The following is a 21,679-nucleotide window of genomic DNA, read 5'->3' on the forward strand; positions in this document are numbered from 1 at the left end:
TTGATGAATGATATCCCGGCTATCTGCATGCCGGGAGCCAGCTATAGACATGCCGAAAGTATTAATGATGCGATAAGCCAGATCTCCCAAAACTCCATCCCAATCATTCTCATTGATAACACAGAAAGACATAACAACCACAAATATAACAACGTAGAATCACCCAAAAATTGGGTACTAAATCAACACACGCCAAAAGGCGAGACGGGAAAACACAATCGGACCTTTGCTTTCAAAAGATCTGATTTATTCAGAAAACAATCAAGCCCAAGCTCAAATCCAAAACAGATCCGAGAATAAGACTCGATTGGAATTTTCGAGATTTAAGCAACACTCGATTTTATTGAAAAACAAAAAACTGGTAAATAGTGGAGAAGATGGGAGAGCGAAAAAGATTTGATGGATGAAGAGGATGAAGGCGAAAAATGGAGAAGTGACGGCTAGTTTTGGGAGTCAGACTCTCTTAATTAATTGATAATTGAGAATATATGTATATATTTTAGAGTAAAGTTCTATGGAGACCACATTTTTTGGAGACCGTGGAGACCGTTTATGTTTTGCAAGTAAAATATGCATAAAAATATTGAAAAACTCATAATTTTGCAAATCATGTTGTACAAAGATCATTATATCATTTAAAATCTTGAATATCATGTATGTTTTGCATGTAGAATATTATATAATATTTTATCCTGCGGAATATGTTTAGTTTGCAGAACATTTGTTCAATTTGCAGAACATACACATTCTACTTATTAAACATAGATGTTTATCAATAATTTTAATGAATTGGTGATATTTCTTCACAAAATAATGTTTTCTGCAGTATTTTGATTTGCAAAATTATAAGTTTGTAATGTTTTTTATGCAATATTTTTACTTGCAGAACATAAGTGGTCTCCACGGTCTCCAAATAAAGTGGTCTCCATAGAACTTTACTAATATATTTTATACAATTTCTTACGTTTGAATCTTATCTATTCTTCTGCACATGTGGTTATGATTAGACGGGCCTCCTGATTAGATGTGCTATCCCGGAAAAGTAGAGTGGTTTTGCTATTTGGTCGGGAAACACCGGTTAACGGAGCCGTTTGGGTTAACTTAAGAGAAATGACTTCAAATAGAGTATAAGCGAGAAGTAAATAAGTTAATAAAATATTTGGAAAAAAAATAAAAACTTTGATACAAAAGTTATCATTCTTAACTTTTTAAAAATATCTGTCCAAAAGAAAAAAAAAACTTTTTAAAAATACCTTTTTTACACGATGGATCAAGAAAGTCAGAAGTCATAACAGTTCCGTGACGACATATTGGGCACAGTAACATGTTAACCATGTTATAACTCTATAATTTTTCATGCCACATAGACACTCGATAAATTTTTATTTCTCTAAAATTAAGTGGTATATTTGTTTTTGATTGTAGAGTTCTTCTTGGAACTTCAGAATTTAATTTGATTAAATTTATAAAAATGAAGCTATTTAATTATGATTTGAAATTGTTTTAAGAACCTGCTCATGGACTATGAATCAAAATTTCGTATTATATATTTTTAAAATTTTGAAAATGTTCAATTAATACAACATAAAATTTATAAAATCTAAAGATATTAATGGACTTGGTTGGAGTTTATTAAAATGTGAGAGATTTGTCAATTTTTCTTTCTATTTTTAAAAAACTATGCTAAATTCACTAGATTTTAACATATTTTAACCTATGTTCTAAAATTTCTAGCGTAAGTACTCTCTACTAGTTTTATCTCAAAATCCGGGAGAAAATAGAAAAATAGTTCTTCTTATAAATTACTAAAAATTATCATAAATTTATTAAACTAATCAAAGTCTTGAATATCAACTTATTGACTCAGTTCAAGTCATTTTCATAAAAATTTATAAAATATTATTGTGCAACTAAATACAGCTTCCACCCCAAGAAACATGGCTAATATTGCGACCGAAAAATCTCTGACTGAAACTAATTTTAATCGAAAAATGAATTGGTCGGAATATTAAAGCTAACAACGATTGAATGCTAACTTTGTTGCGGTATTTCATTAATACCCACTAATAATAATTACTCCCTCCATCCCTTCCATTTCTTTACACTTTTTTTTTAAGATGTCCCATCCATTTTTTTACATTTCAAAACTTACCCAAAATAGTCAATGGGTCCATCACTTCTTCACTTTTCTTTCCTTTTCACACTACTTTTACTCCATTATCTTCTTTTTATACATTAAAAATTAATGGGTCCCACTACTTCACCCACTTTTCTTTCTCTTTTCCACTACTTTATACATATTTCTTAACCTCCGTGCCCAACCCAAACGATAAGAAATGGGAGGGACAGAGGGAGTACTTATCATCAAGATATGACCCACTTTATTAAAAAAAAGATTGAACTTGAGGTCACATAGATATATAGCTATCAAATTTATGATCGGGAACTCGGTCGCTGTTTAGATACTCGATTTTTAAAATTTCTACGATACTTCCTATCGTTACTCGCATAATACATTCTCTACTGAAACAAGAATGACCAAAATTTGACGAGTCCGGCCATTTTTTTGGGGTTTATAACGGTCAAATTTGATCTTTATATATTTATCTTCATCGGTTGTTTTAGTGCTCAAAATTTTCTACCATGCAGATGTTCAATCACAAACTAATATATAATCATCAACTATCATTCAAATCGTAAACTAATGTTCACTCACAAACCAACACCTAATCAAATTCATATATCCACAAATTCAATAAATTTCAGAATTTATAAAACAATAATTCACAATAAATCCATAATATTAATAAATCCACAATCCATAAAAAATCATTGATTGACCCTCACCCTTTCCTGATAAATATAATATATAAATCGCGTTAGACGGTCTTTTTAATTCATAATTAAAACAGCTTTCAAAAAAAAAAAAAATCTTCCAATTATAAATCAAGTCTCTTGCGAAATCAACCCAACATTGATCTTAGATGCGTTTGTAATACAGGTCAATTATTATTGTCCTTTTACAATTTAATATCAAATTTTCAATGAATAGTAATAATGGTTTCAGTTTATATAGGCTATAACGAGGTTGGACAAGTTTATAATGATAGTGAAGATGTCATCAAAGAGGCGAATGCAGCCGAGGAGGATGCACCAAATGATGGTAAGGACGGAGAGGGGATGGTGTCAAACATTTCAGTCATTTTATAACTCTCAAAAAAAAAAAATTAGATGATTTATATGATTATATGTTTTTATTTTTATACGAACTTGCTATGATTGTAATATTATGGTTGGCTTATAATTTTTTTAGATTGTTAGCATATGTGATGATTTGATTATTTTTTAAATTTATTTGTTGTTATACCGAAAATTCGACATGGCCCTGACTAATTAGCCCAACTTGTTTTGCCCAATATTAGAAAATATGTATATATGCACATGGATCTATCCTTGAGCAATGAATGTGTCGTGGTTCAACCGATACAAGACGAAATATTCTGGTCCACAATAAGTCATTTTCTTTTCCAGATCTGTGTCGTTATATATTGGGGTCGTATCTTAAATAGTGTCAGTCTCCAGCTCTAGAGACTTCTACATTTTGGAATTATCATTTGTATATATATTGATTTTTCACTTTTATTTCATAATGTATCCTTATATTATGGAAAATAAAATTAAAAAAGGTAAATTTTTATTTTGTCAGCTACCAGATTTTTCATTCTAAGTTTGCCGCTCTCATGTATTTTGATGATCATACTTTTAAGATTTAATATTTTATATTAAAATTTGTTCAAACTAAAGTTTAACCCAAAATATGTTTTAAGATGATCAGTAGCACATGACAAATATAATCATATATTGGGTTCTATATTTCTTTAATTTTCTTATTACATGAATAAAAATAAAATTATTTATATTATACACCTCATTAAAAGTGAGTTTAATTTGTAGCAATAAAACCAGACATGATTTATCAAAAAAATTAATATTTTAAAAAATTTTATATTTAAAAAAAGTTAATTTTTTCAACTTTAACTGTCAAAATTGCTTATCCCCTACCAGAAGGTTTTCTTAAAATTAACCATGTTGAAAATTTATTTTATTTTTAAACGTACGGTACAACTATAAGTAATCTCAATTATAACCATTTCATCGTGAAAATCAGTGTTGCAACCTTATTTACTGCTTTAATCCTTTTATAACTATATAAATAAGTTTTAAAAATTTCCATTAAAATAAGTGTGTCAAGAAAAATAAAAACGTAACTTATTTTCTTAAGAAGTCCTACTTGTACATGCACAAACTTATATGCATCTCTGATCAAAATTATCGTGTAAGAGCTAAATACTTGCGGAGTAACTACTAACTAGCGTACATTATCTTCTCGAGAAATGATTATATTCCGTCAGAAATATATTACTTAGACTGTCATTATTGAGGTAGGATAATGCGGGATCGATCTGTTATATAAAAGGGTTTTATATTCAAAAGAAAATTTACAATATTATTTGTAAATTTTATTTTTGACATGTTGATGGATATTTTTATAAAGTCGAAAATGGTTTTACATGACAAGCTCAGGGCCTCCCACCAAACATCATATGTCCACAAAACCGGCAAGGCGGCAACCATGATCTCTTTGTTTTAAAAAAAATGTAAATTCAAATTTTCTTTATATCATATATTGTTTTTCATAAATACAATATGCTAAATATTTTTTAAATACTTAATTATTATATTTATTAAATAAATATTTTTTAAATACTTAATTATTATATTTATTAAATAAATATAAAATTTTCTTATCTAATATTTATTTAATAAATATAATAATTAAGTATTTATTATAAAAATATTTTTTATAAAAATATAAATATTATAAAAATATAATAAATATTTTTTAAATACTTAATTATTATATTTATATAAGGGTTTATACATATAAGGGTTTTCATTTTATCTGTACATTTGTTACTTTAGATCTATTCCTGTATATACCATTACAGTTAAATATATTATGGGAAAACCTTTTTCTCAAAAGCATATCAAATTAATATATATCGTTTTTTGAGATAAAATTAATATATATCCTCCCTCGCATGTTTACCATGCACAAGGAAACCGCGCCTAGGTTTACATGATATTCCAAAAATGATTGAAAAGTGAGGCGGCACATCCATCGATCCATAATATTGCTGACGATAATGATCATAATAATAATAATGACACTGTAACAGTATTCACACAAAATCTGAAATCTAACAACTGTCTGTGAAAATTGTTCGGAGAAGGGCATGGGTGTCGCAGGAGATGCAGAAAGATATAAGAACGCTCTAGAATAGTCTTGTAGTCCACTTACAAGAATGATTCATGTCCAGTAACTGAACCTACAGTACTGGATGATGGATAATACAATAAAATATTTATTTAATTATTTTGTATTATAAATAAACTGCTTGCTACATTTTTTTTATGTGCTAATTAGCTAGAAACAGATTCTTTTCATGTGGCGTATTAATTGAAGTGGATTATCTATAGTTGGAGTTTCAAGCGTCGCATAATCAACACATTTACAACTTTAGCATAACTGTTTTGAATGGATCATATATTATTCAATGACCAGAAAATCTCAAATGTCACTCCAGTCACCCCGGCCTTCTTGTAAACCACTGGCATTCTTCCAAAACTCGACGCCATCTTGATCTACAAACGGCGGAGTCGTCGGTTGCTTGTGGACAAGGCTGTTACTATTGTAATTGCTAATATTGTTATGTATTATTTTTTCAGGTAGAGGAGAAATTATGTGATAACTGGAATTGAGATTGTAACAGGCCAATCGTGTGCCTTTTTCTTAAGGTCCGAGAAAGAGGCTTTATAACAATACTAGCACTAGTAGCATCACTACTGTCTTGTTTTCTCTGAATAATAAGCTCTTTATTTTTTACCATATCATTCTGGTAGCTAGCAGTCGTAAGCTATTTCTGAAGATTGGTGTTCCAGAAGTTTTTGACGTCATTAGCTGTTCTTCCCGGCAGTCTTCCAGCAATTAGTGACCATCTACACACAGTCCATACATAGTTCACTTACATGGACTTTTTGCACACACGCACCAAATAGTTAATCTATGATTCCGTGTGTATAGTTAGTGAGATATTGGTGATCAGAGAGTAGTACTGGTAATGATTAGATGGGGCCTAGTGGATGGATTTATTCAAGATAAATTTAAACTAGACTAAAATTTGTTGTAAAAAAAGGAAAGCTTTCACACAAATAAAACTTGGAGTACTGCACAAAAAAATCAGCTCAAACTGGAAAACAAATTAGCTCAAATTTTATTCTCATCAACGCGGCCATATGGAGTTACAATTTTAAACATTTTGGTCTCATCCATAACATGACCAAACCAATCTCTAGATGGACTTATGGTCCATGACATGATAGTATTAATCAATTCATTCATGAGCTTGCCTGTTTCCCAGTAGCCTGTGAAGCCTTATCATAAGATCCACTTCATCTTCACCAAACTCACCTCGCCTTATGGTTGGCCTAAGATATATAGTTGAGCCACCTCAATCGACAACTCTTTCGGCACCTATTCAGCCCTGCAATACGATTAACCAGTTTAAATAATCAATAAAACTAGTACTTGAATAATCAGCTAGTGGATAGACATACCTGCTCTCTGAGGAACAAGGTGCCACTTTTCTTCGCCATACTCCTCAATACATCTTCGGAGAAGAGTATCTTCATCTGAACCCCATGCACCCTTTCGCAGCTTTGAAGCGTTACCACTCATTATAGGCTTTGGATGCATACTGCACAAGTAGCACAGTGAGACTGCACTGCACTCAAACAAAATATGATATAAGCAATGCGCTAGCTATAATTTCCCCCCAAGGAGATATCGTATATATAGTGAAAATTTTGTAATGCGTTCCATACCTAGCTGGACACCGTCCACCTGTTCGGCAGATGAGAAGATGCGAATCCTTATAGCTCATTGTTAGACGTGCTTGAATTTCCGCCACAACATACGTACACCCATGGTTTACGCAGATTGTTTAAAGTAAAAAAGTGAATTATAAGTGATAAGTCAACTTAACCTATAAGTTACTAAAAGTGTTTGGATAAGTTCACTTATAAATCAATTAAGTGTTTGGTAATTTAAATCTATAAATTATAAAAAAAATCAAATTATAAAAATACAAGAAACATTATTAATAAATAAAATTTTCAACATATTAAAAATTTAAAAACTTCAAAAAAATGCAATTCACTAAAAAAAGCTCGAAAAAAACTAGCATTTCTAACTTCCAACTTCTGGCTTAAAAGAAACTGAAAAGCACCTCATGCTTCGGTATCCAAACACCACGATTGTTTTCTCCCCATTCTAACATTGTGTTGACTTGAATGGAATGAAATGAAAAGTTGTATAGAATTTTTATGAAGATAAAATAAAGTATGAGATTATAGTGATTAAATGTAAATGAGTTTAAATTTCTTATGATAAAAGATTGTAAAGAAATATATGACGTCGAAATGGAATGAGCATTCATTCCAAAACATATGCGTCAGAATTTTACTTAAAATAATACAAATATATAGAATGACGAAAAAATGAAAATTATAGACATTTTCTCTATTCAATCTCATGTCAGAGTACAATATTCATTTCTTTCTCCCTCCATTCCACTTTATCCATCCCATCAAGTGAACACAGCATAAATATTTACCTTACCATTTGCTTCTAGCGACTTTGACAGCTAAAAAGGCAATTTGTCTTGTGCAGGTGTGTGCCCGTTTGTTAAACAAATCAGGTTTGTTTGCCGGTGCAATTCTTTCTCTATATTATATTATTCTAATATTGTTCCAATAAATATAACAATTTGATTGTTCCTACTTAAGTTAGATTTGAAGGTGGTATTAGCCGAAAAAAACTTAAAAGGACATTTTTAGTAACATGTCAAATAAACCTATCTTGCTAAAGATAAATGAGTCTATTAATAAGTGTAGTATTTAAGTCACCAAGTTTCACTTGAAGTCTAATTTCAATAAGAAAGATCCTCTTTATTATGACTCAAGAAGCGGTCTTTCTCAAAAAAAAATCTAAACCTAATATGAATCTAAGAGTCTACACCCCTGTATAAATGTATCAAACCTATAAATTATAATTATGTTTTGAGTTAATTACCCTTTGTAATCCCTAGGTTTGCTTCAAACGCAGTTTAGTACCTGAACTTTAAAACGTGACAATATGCACCCACACTTAACGTTCATGTGCAAGTTGTAACCCCTGGTCACTATTTCGTCCAAATAAATACATATTTCAAAATCAAATAAAGTTAAATGAAAAGTGGGTAAAGTAGTGAGACCCATTTTTATTTAATAGTATATTCAAGATATGGAGTAAAGTATTGGTTTAATAGTGTTTTATACAAGGGAAGAAAGTAGTGGTATAATAATGTTTCATATTATTAAAATTTATTATTTTTGGAATGTATAGAGATGATGGGACATTCAAAAAAAAAACTGCATAGAAATCGATCAGACGGGGAGGAGTCTCTCGGGACTAGGATCATAAGCTAGTTTTTTACCGACATCATTTGATAATATATATATATATATCATTTGATACATTTTAATTCAATAATGAGGGAATAGCACATACGTATATTGAATTTCTTCTTTATATAATGTAAAAATAAAAATCATTGTTAGATATATATATTACACACGAAGTTAAAATAACAGATTTTTTTAAGATACTACAAATTTATTCATGTATCTCATATGAGAAAATTTTGTTCACAAGAGAGCCGACTTGGCTAGATATAACATTGTAATTTATAAGTTAACCACCGACTTATAAATCATGTTAGAAATTGATAATCCTAATCATTTTTAGTGAATTATTTTTAATTTTGAAATTTAATTTTATAAAAATATGAAGATCACTTTAAAAAATAATTTATTAATAACTTTTATACCTGATATATATAAATATAAAAAACAACCCAATATATAAATATTTCTTTCTCATATATAATTTTTCAATTATAATCAAAAAACACGTTATTAAATTAAACAAAACTGCTCGTTATCTGCTGAAGCCCACAGTTTCCAAGCATGTTAGTTTTTTTGAGTAATTCCAAGCATATTAGTTGGACAGCTCACAACGACCGAACATCTTGGGTCCCTGACTTCCCAGGAGAACTACAGGAAAAGAATTGACTATTTTGTTGTTCTGCATCACTTCAATTAAGAATTTTATATATAGAAATTAGTTTAAAATAAATTGATTAAATTCTCCAATTCATTATTTAATCATGAATTATAAATTGTATATTTATGAAAACCTAATAAATCTACTAAAAAGAGAATAGCACAAAACTGGAAGTGTGGACATGTTTGGTTTGCCCATTAAATATGTTTATATAAATGCACAGGTTTTATCCTATAGGCTATAGCAATAAATGTGTCATGATTTAACCGATTTAACTGGAAATTAATATGCTGGTCCCACATAAGTCATTTCCTTTTCCAGGTCGGTGTCGTTTTATGGCGTCGTATCTTGAATGGTGCCGGGCCTGCAGCTCCAGAGACTTCTAAATTTTGGGACGAACATTTGAAAGCAATTTTAATTATGAAAATTGAATTTTTTTTTTAACAGATAGTTAAAAATTGAATTGATATTAGAAAAGTAGAAAATGTAGATAACCTCGTAAAAACATCACACTTTAACCATGCTCTTTGCCAAATTCTTATCAATGATTATGTTTGTTATGTGTTGGTTTGTTTTCTGCCTAGCCTATTTATATAGGCATATCTGTTCTGTTTTCGGTGTGAGCAAATAACAAATCCCCGAGTTTAATTACTATCTTTTGTGTTCATTATCCAACAGATTGAACTTATATCAATAGCTACACTTAATATTAATAACATATTCAACACTTGCTTATTTTACACGGGCTTAATTATACATGCTTGATTGCTCGCATAGAATTAAACTTCATTAATTATGATCGGAATTTAGAAGATTCAAAATATCACACCAGCTATCCTTGCCATCTTCTAGGAAACCAGTTGCTTCTACTGTAGGAGAGGATGTTTGGTCACTCATCTTCCCAGTTGTTTCTCTTTCAGCATCCAGATTGTGGACGCCACTTGAGGACACCAATAGTAATCCCTCCGATAATTTTTCTTCATGACCTGGAATATCTATTTCCGCAAGAAGATTCTTCCACCACTCGATGCCATCATGATCCGGTGTCTCTGTTGGTGGTATTGGTTGCTTGTTGACAAGAATATTACTATTTTGGTCACCTGTGCTAATGTTGTTATTTTTTATATTTTCAGGTGAAGGATTGTTCTTCAACTGATTACTGGGATTGATGCCATAGCTGGATGATTTTCTGCCTCTATTTAAGGTCTGCGGAATAGGCTTTATAACAGCAGCAGAAACAATACTAGTTGTAGCAGTATTAATAGATTGTTTTCCATTAATAAGCTCTTTTTGGTAGCTAGCAGTCATAAGCTTTTTTTGAAGGTTGGTATTCCAGAAGTTCTTAACGTCATTAGCTGTTCTTCCCGGCAGTCTTCCAGCAATTAGTGACCATCTACATACAATACATGAATATGATTCATTTGCGTGGACTTTTATACAGAAGTATCTCTACATATACACTAGCCACCCTCACGCACAAAGCCGGAGCTTATGAGGAAACTAAGAATTTTAGATAAATATAAAGATACTATTTATTTGAGCAGTATAAGTACGTTTAGAAAGGGGCGCATTAATTCTGATTTTCTCGTGTTCCTAAAATAGTGAAAAAAGAAGTTTCAAATTAAGGGTTGGGTATAGAAATTCTTTTTTTGTTTGGTTGAAGTGAATGGAATAAAATGAAATGAGCAAACATAAAAGAAAAATAAAAATAAAAATAATTATTATAAAATTGTTATGGTGAGATTTGAGAACAAATTGGATATAGGTGAGAATCGACCATTCCTTTTAAAAATAGGGGTGTAAACTCTAGTATAGGGTGTAAGATATAGAATGAAGGAAGAAATGAAATTTTTGAACGGTTCCTTATAATATGTAGTTCGAATTTCAATTCATTCCTTCCAAATTCATTCACTTTAACCAAACACAACATTAGGTATACGAATTTCCTTGAAAAGTCTGCTACAATAATATGTACTACATACACTACAAAAAAACAGGACAAAACCGACCGGCTAAAACCGACCGCCAAAAAAAAGTGTCGACTTAAAACCGACCGGACTAAATCGGTCGGTTACGCCGCAGAGCGACATCGTTTTGCCTTGCTGGCAAGGCCAGGCATTTTATAACCGACCGGAACAACAGTGGTCAGTTTTACGGCTGACGTGTACGGAGTTTAACCGACCACAGCCTCGGTCGGTTATGTGTTTTTAAAGAATTTAATTGATTTTTAAATAAATTATGAGTTTAAACGACGACGTGTGATCGCGAAAACCAAAACCGACCGCCAGCGGTCGGTTTTATCCTAATATATTCATATAATTTTTTTTATTTATGTGGAAAATGGATTACATAAACTCGTCAGGGAAGGGGTTACGACGCCGTTTTTGTATAAATATCATAACCGACCGGCACCGGTCGGTTTTAACTCGTAATTTTGATTAATATGATTCTCCCCCACCAGTCTATCTTTCTTTTTCCCCAACTTATTTTCTTCCTCTTCTCTTCCCAAAAATCTCTCTCTACTCCCCTCTCTCTGTCTCTCTGCCAACTAATCTCTCCCTCTCCGCCAATAAAATGCACATGAAGAATATGGATTTTAAACTCCGTTCGGTCTCGATTGGATTTTGGATATCAATCTCAATTAGGGTTCAATCTCAGTTTAAAGGTATATCGATCTCTCCCTCAGTTTCTCTTTAGCATTTTGTGTATGTATATATGTGTTTTTGTATGTATGTATATATATGTTTCTTTAGGTATATGATTTTGAATTTGAGTTTGATTTTGAATTTGAGTTTGATTTTGATTTTTAGTTTCTCTTTAATTGTGAATGTTCTTTGAATTCGATTTTTAGTCGAGTTTGTAATGAATGCATGATAATGAAGAAGGAGTCCGTTTTTGAAGCAAAATATATAATCATTTCATTCATATTCATAATTTATAAGAACACCCATAAACATATATATTTATAAATACTTAAATAAAATTCATAATAAAACACTTGAAAACAACTGTAACAACTTCAAATCCCCGAAGGGCCCGCCTTGCCTTTGCCTTTGCCCGCCTTGTCCTCCTTGTCCTCGTCCTTCTTTTGTTGCTTCAACTTCGCGGTCATCATCCCCGCGAAGCGAATCAACCACTCTTGCTTGCGTAGCGCTGCCCGCCTTTCTTCCTCTAACCGCTCCTGTTCGAGATAGTGATCCATTTGCATGAACATGATTGGGATTCTATAATCCCAATCCATTTCCACCCAAATTTCATCGGGGATGTCGAGAATGCCATAGGAGACTCCATCGATTGTGACGGTGTTGTTGTTGTAGTTGATTGTGACTGCCATTGTAATTTTGATTGTGATTGTAGTAGTTGTAGTTAATTTGTGGTAGATTAGAGCCCTTTTTATAGCACAAGTGTTAAGCAACTAAAAAGTCTCTACATTGAATTGTATTAGTGTTACAATCCCAAGAGTCACCCTTCCATTACCTTGTATTGAATTCTATGAGTTACACTCCCAATATTCATACCCCTTGATTGCTTAGGAATTTGATAGGATTTTGAAATTGAAATATTATTAAGATTAATTTTATTTGATTTTGGACTTTGAATTTGATTTAAATATTGTTATTACTCATCTATTTTATTTGATTTTGAGTTTGATTTGATTTTGATATATTTTTTTGAGTTTGATTTTATAAAGCGTGTGAGTTTAATTTGTTGGTCGCATAAATTTTAATTTGAAATATTTTGAAGATTAAACAATTTTTTAGGGAGTTATCAATGACGGGACTGGTTTTTATCAGACGACTTGTGAATAAATGGTTGCGTTTGTTATGAGTTTTCTGATATAAAACCAGTTCCGTCAAATTATTTTTTTAAAAATTTAAGCGACAAAACCGACCGACTAAAGTCATAACCGACCGAGGTTACCATTGCCGTAACTCAGTAAACCGACCGATTGGGTCATAACCGACCGTTTGTAGCATAACCAAGTGCAGAAAACCGGCCGATATGGTGGTCGGTTTTGTTCTTAATAGTTTTATTTATCGGTTTATTTGGCTAAGTCTTGAGAATGCTCTGCGGCACAGAACAACGACGTCGTTTATGTAATATAAAACTGACCGTTCTCGGTCGGTTTTGATTATTTTATTTTTATTTCTTGATTTATTTTGGCTAAGTGCTAAGACGACGTCGTTTGTGGACAATAAAACTGACCGAGGTGTTGGTCGCTTTTGGCCGGTCGGTTTTATATGGTCGGTTTTATATGGTCGGTTTTAAATGCTGAGAAAGTAGCGGTCTGCTCGTTAACCGACCAGAAACGTACGGTCGGTTTTATTTTGCAACATAACCGACCACCCGGTGGTCGGTTTTGACCCCCATTGTATTTTTTATTATTTAAAAAACGGCGGGTAGGTGCGTTGTAGCAGTGATACGACATCGTTTTGTTTAAATAGACATAACCGACCGTTTATTTTTGACAGTCGGTCGGTTTTGTGTGAGCTAAGAAGTTAAAAACTACTCTCCACTTTCATTATACAACAAAGCTTGGAAATTATCAAATATCAAAAGAAGAAGAAGGAGAAGAAGAAAACGAAGGAGAAGAAGAAAAAGAAGAACAAGAAAGGAAGGAATCAATTATCAAAAACAAAGTAAGCTACTCTTCTTAATTATGATCACATTGTGATTTTTATTTATTTTGTTGAGAATAATTTGTATGAATGTTGTTTATATAAATTTCTTGGATAATTTGTAATGTGTATATGTTTTATGTTATGTTAATACATACGTGGTGTGTATATATATTTATGTAGATGACAAATCTTGATCGGAGTTGGATTAGTAACCGGTTGCAACGAGATAAAATTACTCTAAATTTAGAATATAGGGAAGGTGTAGAGGAATTTTTGAATTTTGCAAGCTTGAAAATGGAGGGAGGTATGATGAAATGTCCTTGCAAGCTTTGTAAAAATTTGAATTGGTTAGGGGTAGATGATGTTCGGTTTCATTTGATATCCGAGGGTATGATGGAGAGTTATACGGTATGGACTTCGCACGGAGAGGTTTCGCAAAAAAATAAAAAGCGAAAATCATGTGAAACGCGAGAATGTCGTAGGGTAGTAGATGATCATGTTGATATCAACTCCATGTTACATGATTTTGCCGGTTCGAATCATGAATTTTATGATACCACGGGTACTACTAATGTTGAAGAAGCTCCTAATGATAGTGCTAAAGAATTTTATAAGGCGATTGTTGAAAATGGTGCTCCTATTTATCCCGGTTGCACAAAATTTACAAGATTAAGTTTTACCGCAAAATTGTTGGAGTTCAAAAATGCGTCTAATTGTAGTGACAAAGCCTTCAACAGTTTGATTAAGATCATTATGGACGTGTTACCAAAAAAGCACACATTACCCGAGTCTTATTATGAGATGAAAAAGGTTATCCGGGGAGGAAGTTAAAACTTGGATTGATAGCATAGACTTTCCACCACCCGGAAAGACTAACAAAAAGAAAAGAAGTGATGGATATGGGGTTGAGCATCATTGGACTCATGCCCCGATGTTCTATGATCTCCCTTATTGGTCTTCACATAGTTTGCGACATTCCATTGATATCATGCATACCGAAAAAAATGTGTTTGAGAACATATTTTTTACCATTGTTGGGGGCAAGAAGTCAAAAGATCACCACAAGGCAAGGTCGGATTGCAAACACTTCGGTGTGTTGCCTCATTTGTGGATTGATGAAAATGGCAAAAAACCAAAAGCTCCGTACTCTCTTAGTAGAAAACAACTCAAACTTCTATGTCAGTGGATTGAGTCGTTGAAACTTCCAGACGGTTATGTCTCAAATATATCTCGTTGTTGCAATGCTAAGGAGTGTAAGTTTTTTGGATTTAAATCGCATGATTGTCATATTTTCCTTCAAAAATTGTTGCCTCTATCAATTCGCGAGCTTCTACCGGGACCAATTGTGGATGCCTTGACAATGATTTCCAATTTTTTTCAAGAATTATGTTCATCTGTGATTACGATATCCGACTTGGATCTAATGACGAAATCGGTTATTAGAGCTTTGTGTTTATTGGAAACAATTTTTCCTCAGACTTGGTTTGATTCGATGGAGCATTTGGTAATACATTTAGCAGAAGAAATTAGACTAGCAGGACCCGCTTATTGGCATTGGATGTATCCAATTGAACGGTTATTAGGGAAATTTAAACAAAAGGTTGGTAATAAAGCGCGAGTCGAGGGTTCGATTGCCGAACGTTATATGGAAGAGGAGATTCTTAATTTTTGTTCCTTCTACTTTGCCACGGACTCAATTCATAATAAAATACGTCGCAATGAAGCTCGTTTTGATGGTGATGGCTCCGAAAAATTAGAAGTTTTTGAATATCCAATTGAATGTCTTGGTAAAGAGGGAAGTCGTTATTTGACCGATAAAGAGCGAAAGTTAGCAGAAGAATATGTACTTCTAAACTCTCCAGAAATTCAACCTTATCTAAGGTATCATTTATAATTTAAATAAATTTATTTAAATTTATTTAAATTCATTTTAATTTATTATAATTTATTGATAATTTATTTTAATTTATTTATTATAATTTATTGATAATTTATTTTAATTTATTTATTATAATTTATTTCAGGCGGTTTACAGATCGTGTTATGAGTCAACGTCCGGAGACAACACCTCAACAATTAGATTGTTACATAAAGACCCGATTTAAAGATTGGTTATTGAAAAAGGTATATATTGTTTTTTCAATTTCCTTTGAAATTTGAATATATTTCATCAATATAATCTTAATATTTTTAGGTTGGACGAAATGATGTAAACCGACCTCTTCTTCAATATTTGTTTGAGGGACCGGCTATGCGGGTAATGACATTTGAGACTTGTAAAGTCAATGGATACAAATTTTGTACGAGAACATCTTCCGGTTCCGGTGTCATTGTTAAGGGCACTTCGCATGATAACAATAGTGATTATTATGGACAATTGGAGGAAATTGTCAAGCTTATTTATCGAGGAGGAAATTATGTATATTTATTCAAATGTATATGGTTTGATAGTGTCGGAAATGGTGTTGTGATTGATAAAAATAGGGTCGTGACCGTGGATATTACTTCAAGATTGAAGTCGGATGAGATTTTTATTTTGGCTAGTCAAGCTTCCCAGGTTTACTATGCTCCCAGTGTATTGAATCCACATGGCAAATATTTTACGGTCGTCAAGTCTAAAAGTCGTCCGATAAGCGAATCTATCAAAATATCAAATGATATTGAAGAAGCTTATCAAGAAGATAGATCAAATGCTACTAGTGCATTCTCTATATTTGTTGATTTTGCACAATATGGTTCCTTACCGTTCGTTCGACATGAAGAAGATGAACAAGAAGAAGAAGACAAAGATGAAGAAGAGTATGATGATGATGAAGAAGAAGAAGAAGAAGAAGAAGAAGAAGAAGAAGAAGAAGAAGAAGAAGAAGAAGAAGAAGAAGAAGAAGACAAAGATGAAGAAGAGGATGATTATGATGATGGATTTGATGAAATTGATTAATATAATTGAATATTTTATGATGTTGTTGAATTTAGTACTTCAACTTTCATGAAATTATTGATTATTGATTTGTTAGTTTGTTGGATGGTTGTTGGTTTGGTCGCAGGTAAAGGCAGAGAAAGGAAACAACAAAACCTTGTTTTTTTTGTTAAAATACGCAGAAAACCGACCGACTAGTCATAAAACCGACCGCCCTTACCATTCAAGAAGCAGAAAACCGACCGAACTGCTATATAACCGACCACGGTTACCATTCGGTAAAGCAGAAAACCGACCGATTGCAAATATAACCGACCAGGGTTACCATTCGGTAAAGCAGAAAACCGACCGATTGCAAATATAACCGACCGATTTTGCATATATATTTTTAAAAAATCCGGTTCGCCTAATTTTCACGTTACGAAGTCACACATGTTAATTATAAACTTGACTAAGATGTTTTAATTTTTTAGACAATTCAAAAAACATTTTTATATGTACGGATCCCCTAAACAGAAGACTGATCATATACCAGAATTCTTATTTTGAATTACCTCGTTCACTCTTAATTATTCAAAAATTAGATGTTTTATTATTTAAACGATCCAACCGTACGGATGTTAATAAAATAATCTCATCAACGTCGAGACAAAAATTTCAGATGATTTCGATGAATCGAAATACACTTTTATAACCTTTTTATTGTGAAACTATACATAAATAAAATTTTAAATTAAGAAAATATTTTTAAAAAACCCGGTTCGCCTAAATTTCACGTTACGAAGTCACACATGTTAATTATAAACTTGACTAAGATGTTTTAATTTTTTAGACATTTTAAAAAATATTCTTATATGTACGGAACCCCTAAACAGAAGACTGATCATATACCAGAAGTCTTATTTTGAATTATCTCGTTCACTCTTAATTATTCAAAAATTGATGTTTTATTATTTAAACGATCCAACCGTACGGATGTTAATAAAATAATCTCATCAACGTCGAGACAAAAATTCAGATGATTTCGATGAATCGAAATACACTTTTATAACGTTTTTATAATAATACTTTATATAAACAAAATATTAAATTAAGAAAATATTTTCCCAAAAACACAAAACCGACCGACTATATAGTAAAACCGACCGACCTTGAAAATTACGCGGAAAATGAATTTTTTCGTGAAAAATTAAAACACCCGCGCGACAGAAACGACGTCGTTTGATGGTTCTGCACAGATTTCCAGGTCAAAACCGACCGTGTTGCCGGTCGGTTTTGGTGCGTCAGTATATAAACAAAAAAAAAGCCCCCTTTCCTCTTTTATTCTCACACGAACTCGAAGCTTTCCTCTCCAAACTCTTTCAAACTCCAAACTCGAATTAAACCCTCTCCTAACTCTTTCAAGGCAAGAATCAAGTGCAATGGCGGCAAGAATCAAGAATCGGAAACCCTCTCCAAAATCCTCTTCAATGGTAGAATCCGAAACCCTCTCCTAACTTTTAATTTGTGTTAGTATAGAGCTTAAATTTGTGTTAGTATAGAGCTCTATTGAACTTCAATTTGTTTGATTTGTTTAGTTTTCAAGCTTTTATATGTATGCATTGTATGTATATAAAATTTGTATATGTTCGTTTGGAAATATACATGCAAGTTCTTGTCGTCGGTTATGTCATGAGAATGAAAACGATAGGTTTTAGTTTGTGTATGTTAGTTTTGGTTTGTATATGTTTTAGTTTTAGTTTGTATATGTTAGTTTTAGTTTGTATATGTTAGTTTTGGTTTGTATATGTTAATTTGTATATGTTAGTTTGGAAATCTCTATTTTTTATTTGTTTTTATATTTTTGTAATTTTTAGTTTGTACTCACATTCATAAGGAGGGCTTGGAATTTGGTTTTGTGTTTGTATTAAGGGGTTGTGGTTTGCATTTGGCATTTTGATATAATTAAGGTGTTGTGGTTTGCATAATTGGTTGTGAATGAAATTTATGTGATATAATTAAGGGGTTGTGGTTTGTATTTTGGCATTTTGATTTATAAGGGGTTGTGGTTTCATTCATTTTGGCGTTTATATGTTCAAAAATGAGTCGATTCATAAGGTGTTGTGGCTTGCATAATTGGTTGTGAATGAAATTTATGTGATATAATTAAGGGGTTGTGGTTTGCATTTTGATTCATAAGGGGTTGTAGATTCCATTTAAAGTCGATTATTTTTTTATTCATATTCTAACCAATGGTGTTTATGGTGTTTGATTAGGGCACCTTGTGGTGGTTTGTCATCCTTGTGGTGATGATCATTGCCTTAATGGCAAGAAAAGGCAAGGGCAAGGGGAAGGCCAAGGAGACAACCAAAGGCAAGGGAAAAGGGAAAGCCAAGGAGACAACTTCCACTCGGAAGGGTAAAGGAAAGTCTAGCACCTTGGCTATACGTGATGAGCCAACTGATTCGGATGAAGGCGGGGAGAATCCGAATGAAGAGGAAGTTCCAAGACGAAGGGTAATTAGGAGGCCACGATCCCATTCAGCCGGTTTGTTTGGAAAAGTCCCTCCGAAACCAATCCGTATCAATATTTCAGGAGGACAGTAAGTCTACTTGTAGTAACTTATATATATATATATATATATATATATATATATATGTATATCTATCTATCTATCTATCTATCTATATATATATGTATCTTGCACTTGTTTAAATTTTGTTGACATACATATATATGTACATATAATCTCTTTTCACATTTTGGTAGTATTGAAGATGATCAAGCAAAGAAGACTTTGCTTGCTATTGTTCGTGAAAGGTGGCCCGTTGGACATTACACGTTCACCGACATTGTTGAATATGATGATGAATGGCTAAAACACGTAGTCGAGGAATTTAATGTAAGCTACTCTTCTTATGCTCACATCGTGATTTGTATGCATGCTTTTTTATTTATTTGTATTATGTGTAAATAGTCTAACCATATGTATGTAATTTATCTTGATTTTATTATAATTGTAGTTATATTTCAAGCAACAAAAGGGACAAAGCCGGTCCGAAGCAAAAAATATAATTGAGAAGCATATCAAGAACACAATAAAGAGGACGTTGAATGAGCTCAAGACAAATATTGAGCAAAAATCAAAGGAAAGCGGAAAATCAAAATTGAGTTTAAGACCTGGATATTGGTCTGAACTTTTTTGGAAGGATTTATTAAATTATTGGGAAAAGAATGAGGGGCACTTGCATAGGTCATCCGTTGGATCTACGAACCGCAAGAACGTCGAGCGGTTGCATAGTGCCGGTGCCCGGTCTTTTAATAAAGTGAAGGAGGTATATATAAATATCTATTATCATACACACCTTAATTTCTTAATTAAGATTTAATTCACATATATATTATATTGATGATTTAAATTGTTTTTGGAAGGAAATGAAAAGGAAGGAACGAGGAAAGAATCCAACTCGCCTTGAAGTATGGAACCTGACGCATACAAGGGTTGGAAGTGATCCCGAGCACCCCGTGTATACCACGCCTGCTGCAATGGCCATAGCGATAATTAAATGATTGTCTTGTGGTTTTTTTTTAAAGTTTCAATGTCCATTTTACTTTTTAAGTTGTTTAATGTACTGATTGATGCACATTTCTCTGTAGACACGATATGCTTCTATTCTAGAAAGCAGGCCGGTGTCGGTTACACAAACAGGGGATAGAGACGAGCCCTTGGAATGGTGGTTGTCAGCAACCGGAGTTCCCGAAGGCAAAAAGCCTAAGAAGGACTACCTTGTTGGATTCCCCGAGGCTCGTGCTAGTCAACTTATTCCGACTCTCGCCTCACGTTACAGGGATTCAACAAGAGGCGAAGCCGGTGGATCTTCCGGTCAGAGACAAGAAGCCGTCATTCCCGACAATGTGTACCTCTCGGTCGTGCGCAATGTGCTCAATGAGGTCCGTGCGAACCCCCTTCAATTTCAGCGACAAATGTCTGAAGAAGAGATCGCGAATTTTGCAAAAACCGCACTAGAGGCCTCCGATCCAGCTGCCGATCCAAGTACAAGGGTTCAATGGAATTCTATGATTGGTGGGGAGATGGTACACATTGTGGGGTCGATGGTCGAGGATATACTCCTCAAAATGGAAAGGAAGGTTGAAGAGGTACGAATTCATATTTGTTATCTACTTGTATTGATCGAGTATGCTTATTTTCTTATTTGTTGTCATTGTCTATTATATGTGCAATTAGGAAAAGGAACGCAGACTCGCAGCGGAGAAGGATTATACTGATCCAGAGGAGCTGTCGGAGGAGGAACGCGGGGGACCCGAAGCCGGTGCTGATGCGGGTGCCAATGCTAGTGCTGCTTCGGGAGCGGATGCTAGTGCTGCTTCCGGAGCGGGTGCTACTGCCGCTGCGGATGGAGCTGCTTCCGATTCAGATGTTACATTAGATTAGTTTGGCTTTTGAATATTTGTGTTTTGAATATTGTGTTTAAGTTGGATTTGGAATTTGGTTAATGCTTGTGAAGGGCTTTTGGTTTGCCCTTGTAGACAATTATAAGTTTGATGTTTGGGATTGTAGTTATGGTACATTTTGTTGTTATATATGGTGTTGTGGTTTATGTATTTTGGATATTGTTGATTGTTGGTCGTTGGTAGCAGGTATGGCAGTATATAGAAACAGCAGGACTATTCTTTTTTTTGATAGAAAACCCAGAAAACCGACCGACTGCAGACAAAACCGACCACCCTTACCATTCAATTCACAGACAAAACCGACCGACGTATACATAACCGACCACGGTTACCATTCAAAAAATCCAGAAAACCGACCGATTGCTTACTACTCGGTCGGTTATCTTTGGTAGACCGGTCGGTTATATACGGTCGGTTTTAAGCCCTGCAAGCGGTCTGGTCGTTAACCGACCATGTCCTGTC

General features: G+C 33.1%; 4 protein-coding genes and 1 long non-coding RNA gene across 5 annotated transcripts in view; 3 read left to right on the forward strand and 2 right to left on the reverse strand.

The window, feature by feature from the left end:
* Positions 1–6,312: 6,312 nt before the first annotated feature.
* LOC108213624 (uncharacterized) lies at positions 6,313–7,021 on the reverse strand. Its single transcript, XR_010289774.1, has 2 exons — positions 6,679–7,021; positions 6,313–6,605 (listed from the first exon to the last, which is right to left on the reverse strand). It is a non-coding gene; the product is annotated as an uncharacterized LOC108213624 (long non-coding RNA).
* A 2,800-nt stretch (positions 7,022–9,821) lies between these two features.
* Positions 9,822–21,679, reverse strand: part of LOC108212503 (transcription factor MYB113) — a 38,807-nt gene continuing 26,949 nt past the window's right edge. The window contains exon 3 of the mRNA XM_017384226.2: positions 9,822–10,619. Coding sequence (XP_017239715.1) covers positions 10,016–10,619 — 604 coding nt within the window. The 3' untranslated portion in view covers positions 9,822–10,015. The remainder of the gene's footprint in view (positions 10,620–21,679) is intronic.
* Positions 14,780–16,896, forward strand: LOC135151715 (uncharacterized). Its single transcript, XM_064090834.1, has 4 exons — positions 14,780–15,729; positions 15,873–15,972; positions 16,043–16,647; positions 16,893–16,896. Exons 1-4 carry the CDS (start codon positions 14,780–14,782, stop codon positions 16,894–16,896), a joined length of 1,659 nt encoding a protein of 552 aa, XP_063946904.1.
* LOC135151716 (uncharacterized) lies at positions 18,599–20,314 on the forward strand. Its single transcript, XM_064090836.1, has 4 exons — positions 18,599–19,346; positions 19,514–19,646; positions 19,768–20,079; positions 20,177–20,314. The coding sequence occupies exons 1-4, from the start codon at positions 19,054–19,056 to the stop codon at positions 20,312–20,314; spliced, it is 876 nt and encodes a 291-aa protein (XP_063946906.1). The 5' UTR covers positions 18,599–19,053.
* Positions 20,323–21,349, forward strand: LOC135151191 (uncharacterized). Its single transcript, XM_064088905.1, has 2 exons — positions 20,323–20,902; positions 20,991–21,349. The coding sequence occupies exons 1-2, from the start codon at positions 20,729–20,731 to the stop codon at positions 21,195–21,197; spliced, it is 381 nt and encodes a 126-aa protein (XP_063944975.1). The 5' UTR covers positions 20,323–20,728; the 3' UTR covers positions 21,198–21,349.

Source organism: Daucus carota, chromosome 3 (genome assembly GCF_001625215.2).
Source record: "Daucus carota subsp. sativus chromosome 3, DH1 v3.0, whole genome shotgun sequence".
NCBI classification, from domain to species: domain Eukaryota; kingdom Viridiplantae; phylum Streptophyta; class Magnoliopsida; order Apiales; family Apiaceae; genus Daucus; species Daucus carota.

Bases quoted from the DNA above. Each gene is read 5' to 3' on its own strand.
- LOC135151715 (XM_064090834.1), top strand. From the start codon at position 14,780: ATGTTCTATGATCTCCCTTATTGGTCTTCACATAGTTTGCGACATTCC. The intron at 15,730-15,872 runs GTATCATTTATA...AATTTATTTCAG, and splicing joins GAAATTCAACCTTATCTAAG to GCGGTTTACAGATCGTGTTA. The intron at 15,973-16,042 runs GTATATATTGTT...TAATATTTTTAG, and splicing joins AAGATTGGTTATTGAAAAAG to GTTGGACGAAATGATGTAAA.
- LOC135151716 (XM_064090836.1), top strand. From the start codon at position 19,054: ATGATCATTGCCTTAATGGCAAGAAAAGGCAAGGGCAAGGGGAAGGCC. The intron at 19,347-19,513 runs GTAAGTCTACTT...ACATTTTGGTAG, and splicing joins ATCAATATTTCAGGAGGACA to TATTGAAGATGATCAAGCAA. The intron at 20,080-20,176 runs GTATATATAAAT...TGTTTTTGGAAG, and splicing joins CTTTTAATAAAGTGAAGGAG to GAAATGAAAAGGAAGGAACG.
- LOC135151191 (XM_064088905.1), top strand. From the start codon at position 20,729: ATGTCTGAAGAAGAGATCGCGAATTTTGCAAAAACCGCACTAGAGGCC. The intron at 20,903-20,990 runs GTACGAATTCAT...ATGTGCAATTAG, and splicing joins TGGAAAGGAAGGTTGAAGAG to GAAAAGGAACGCAGACTCGC.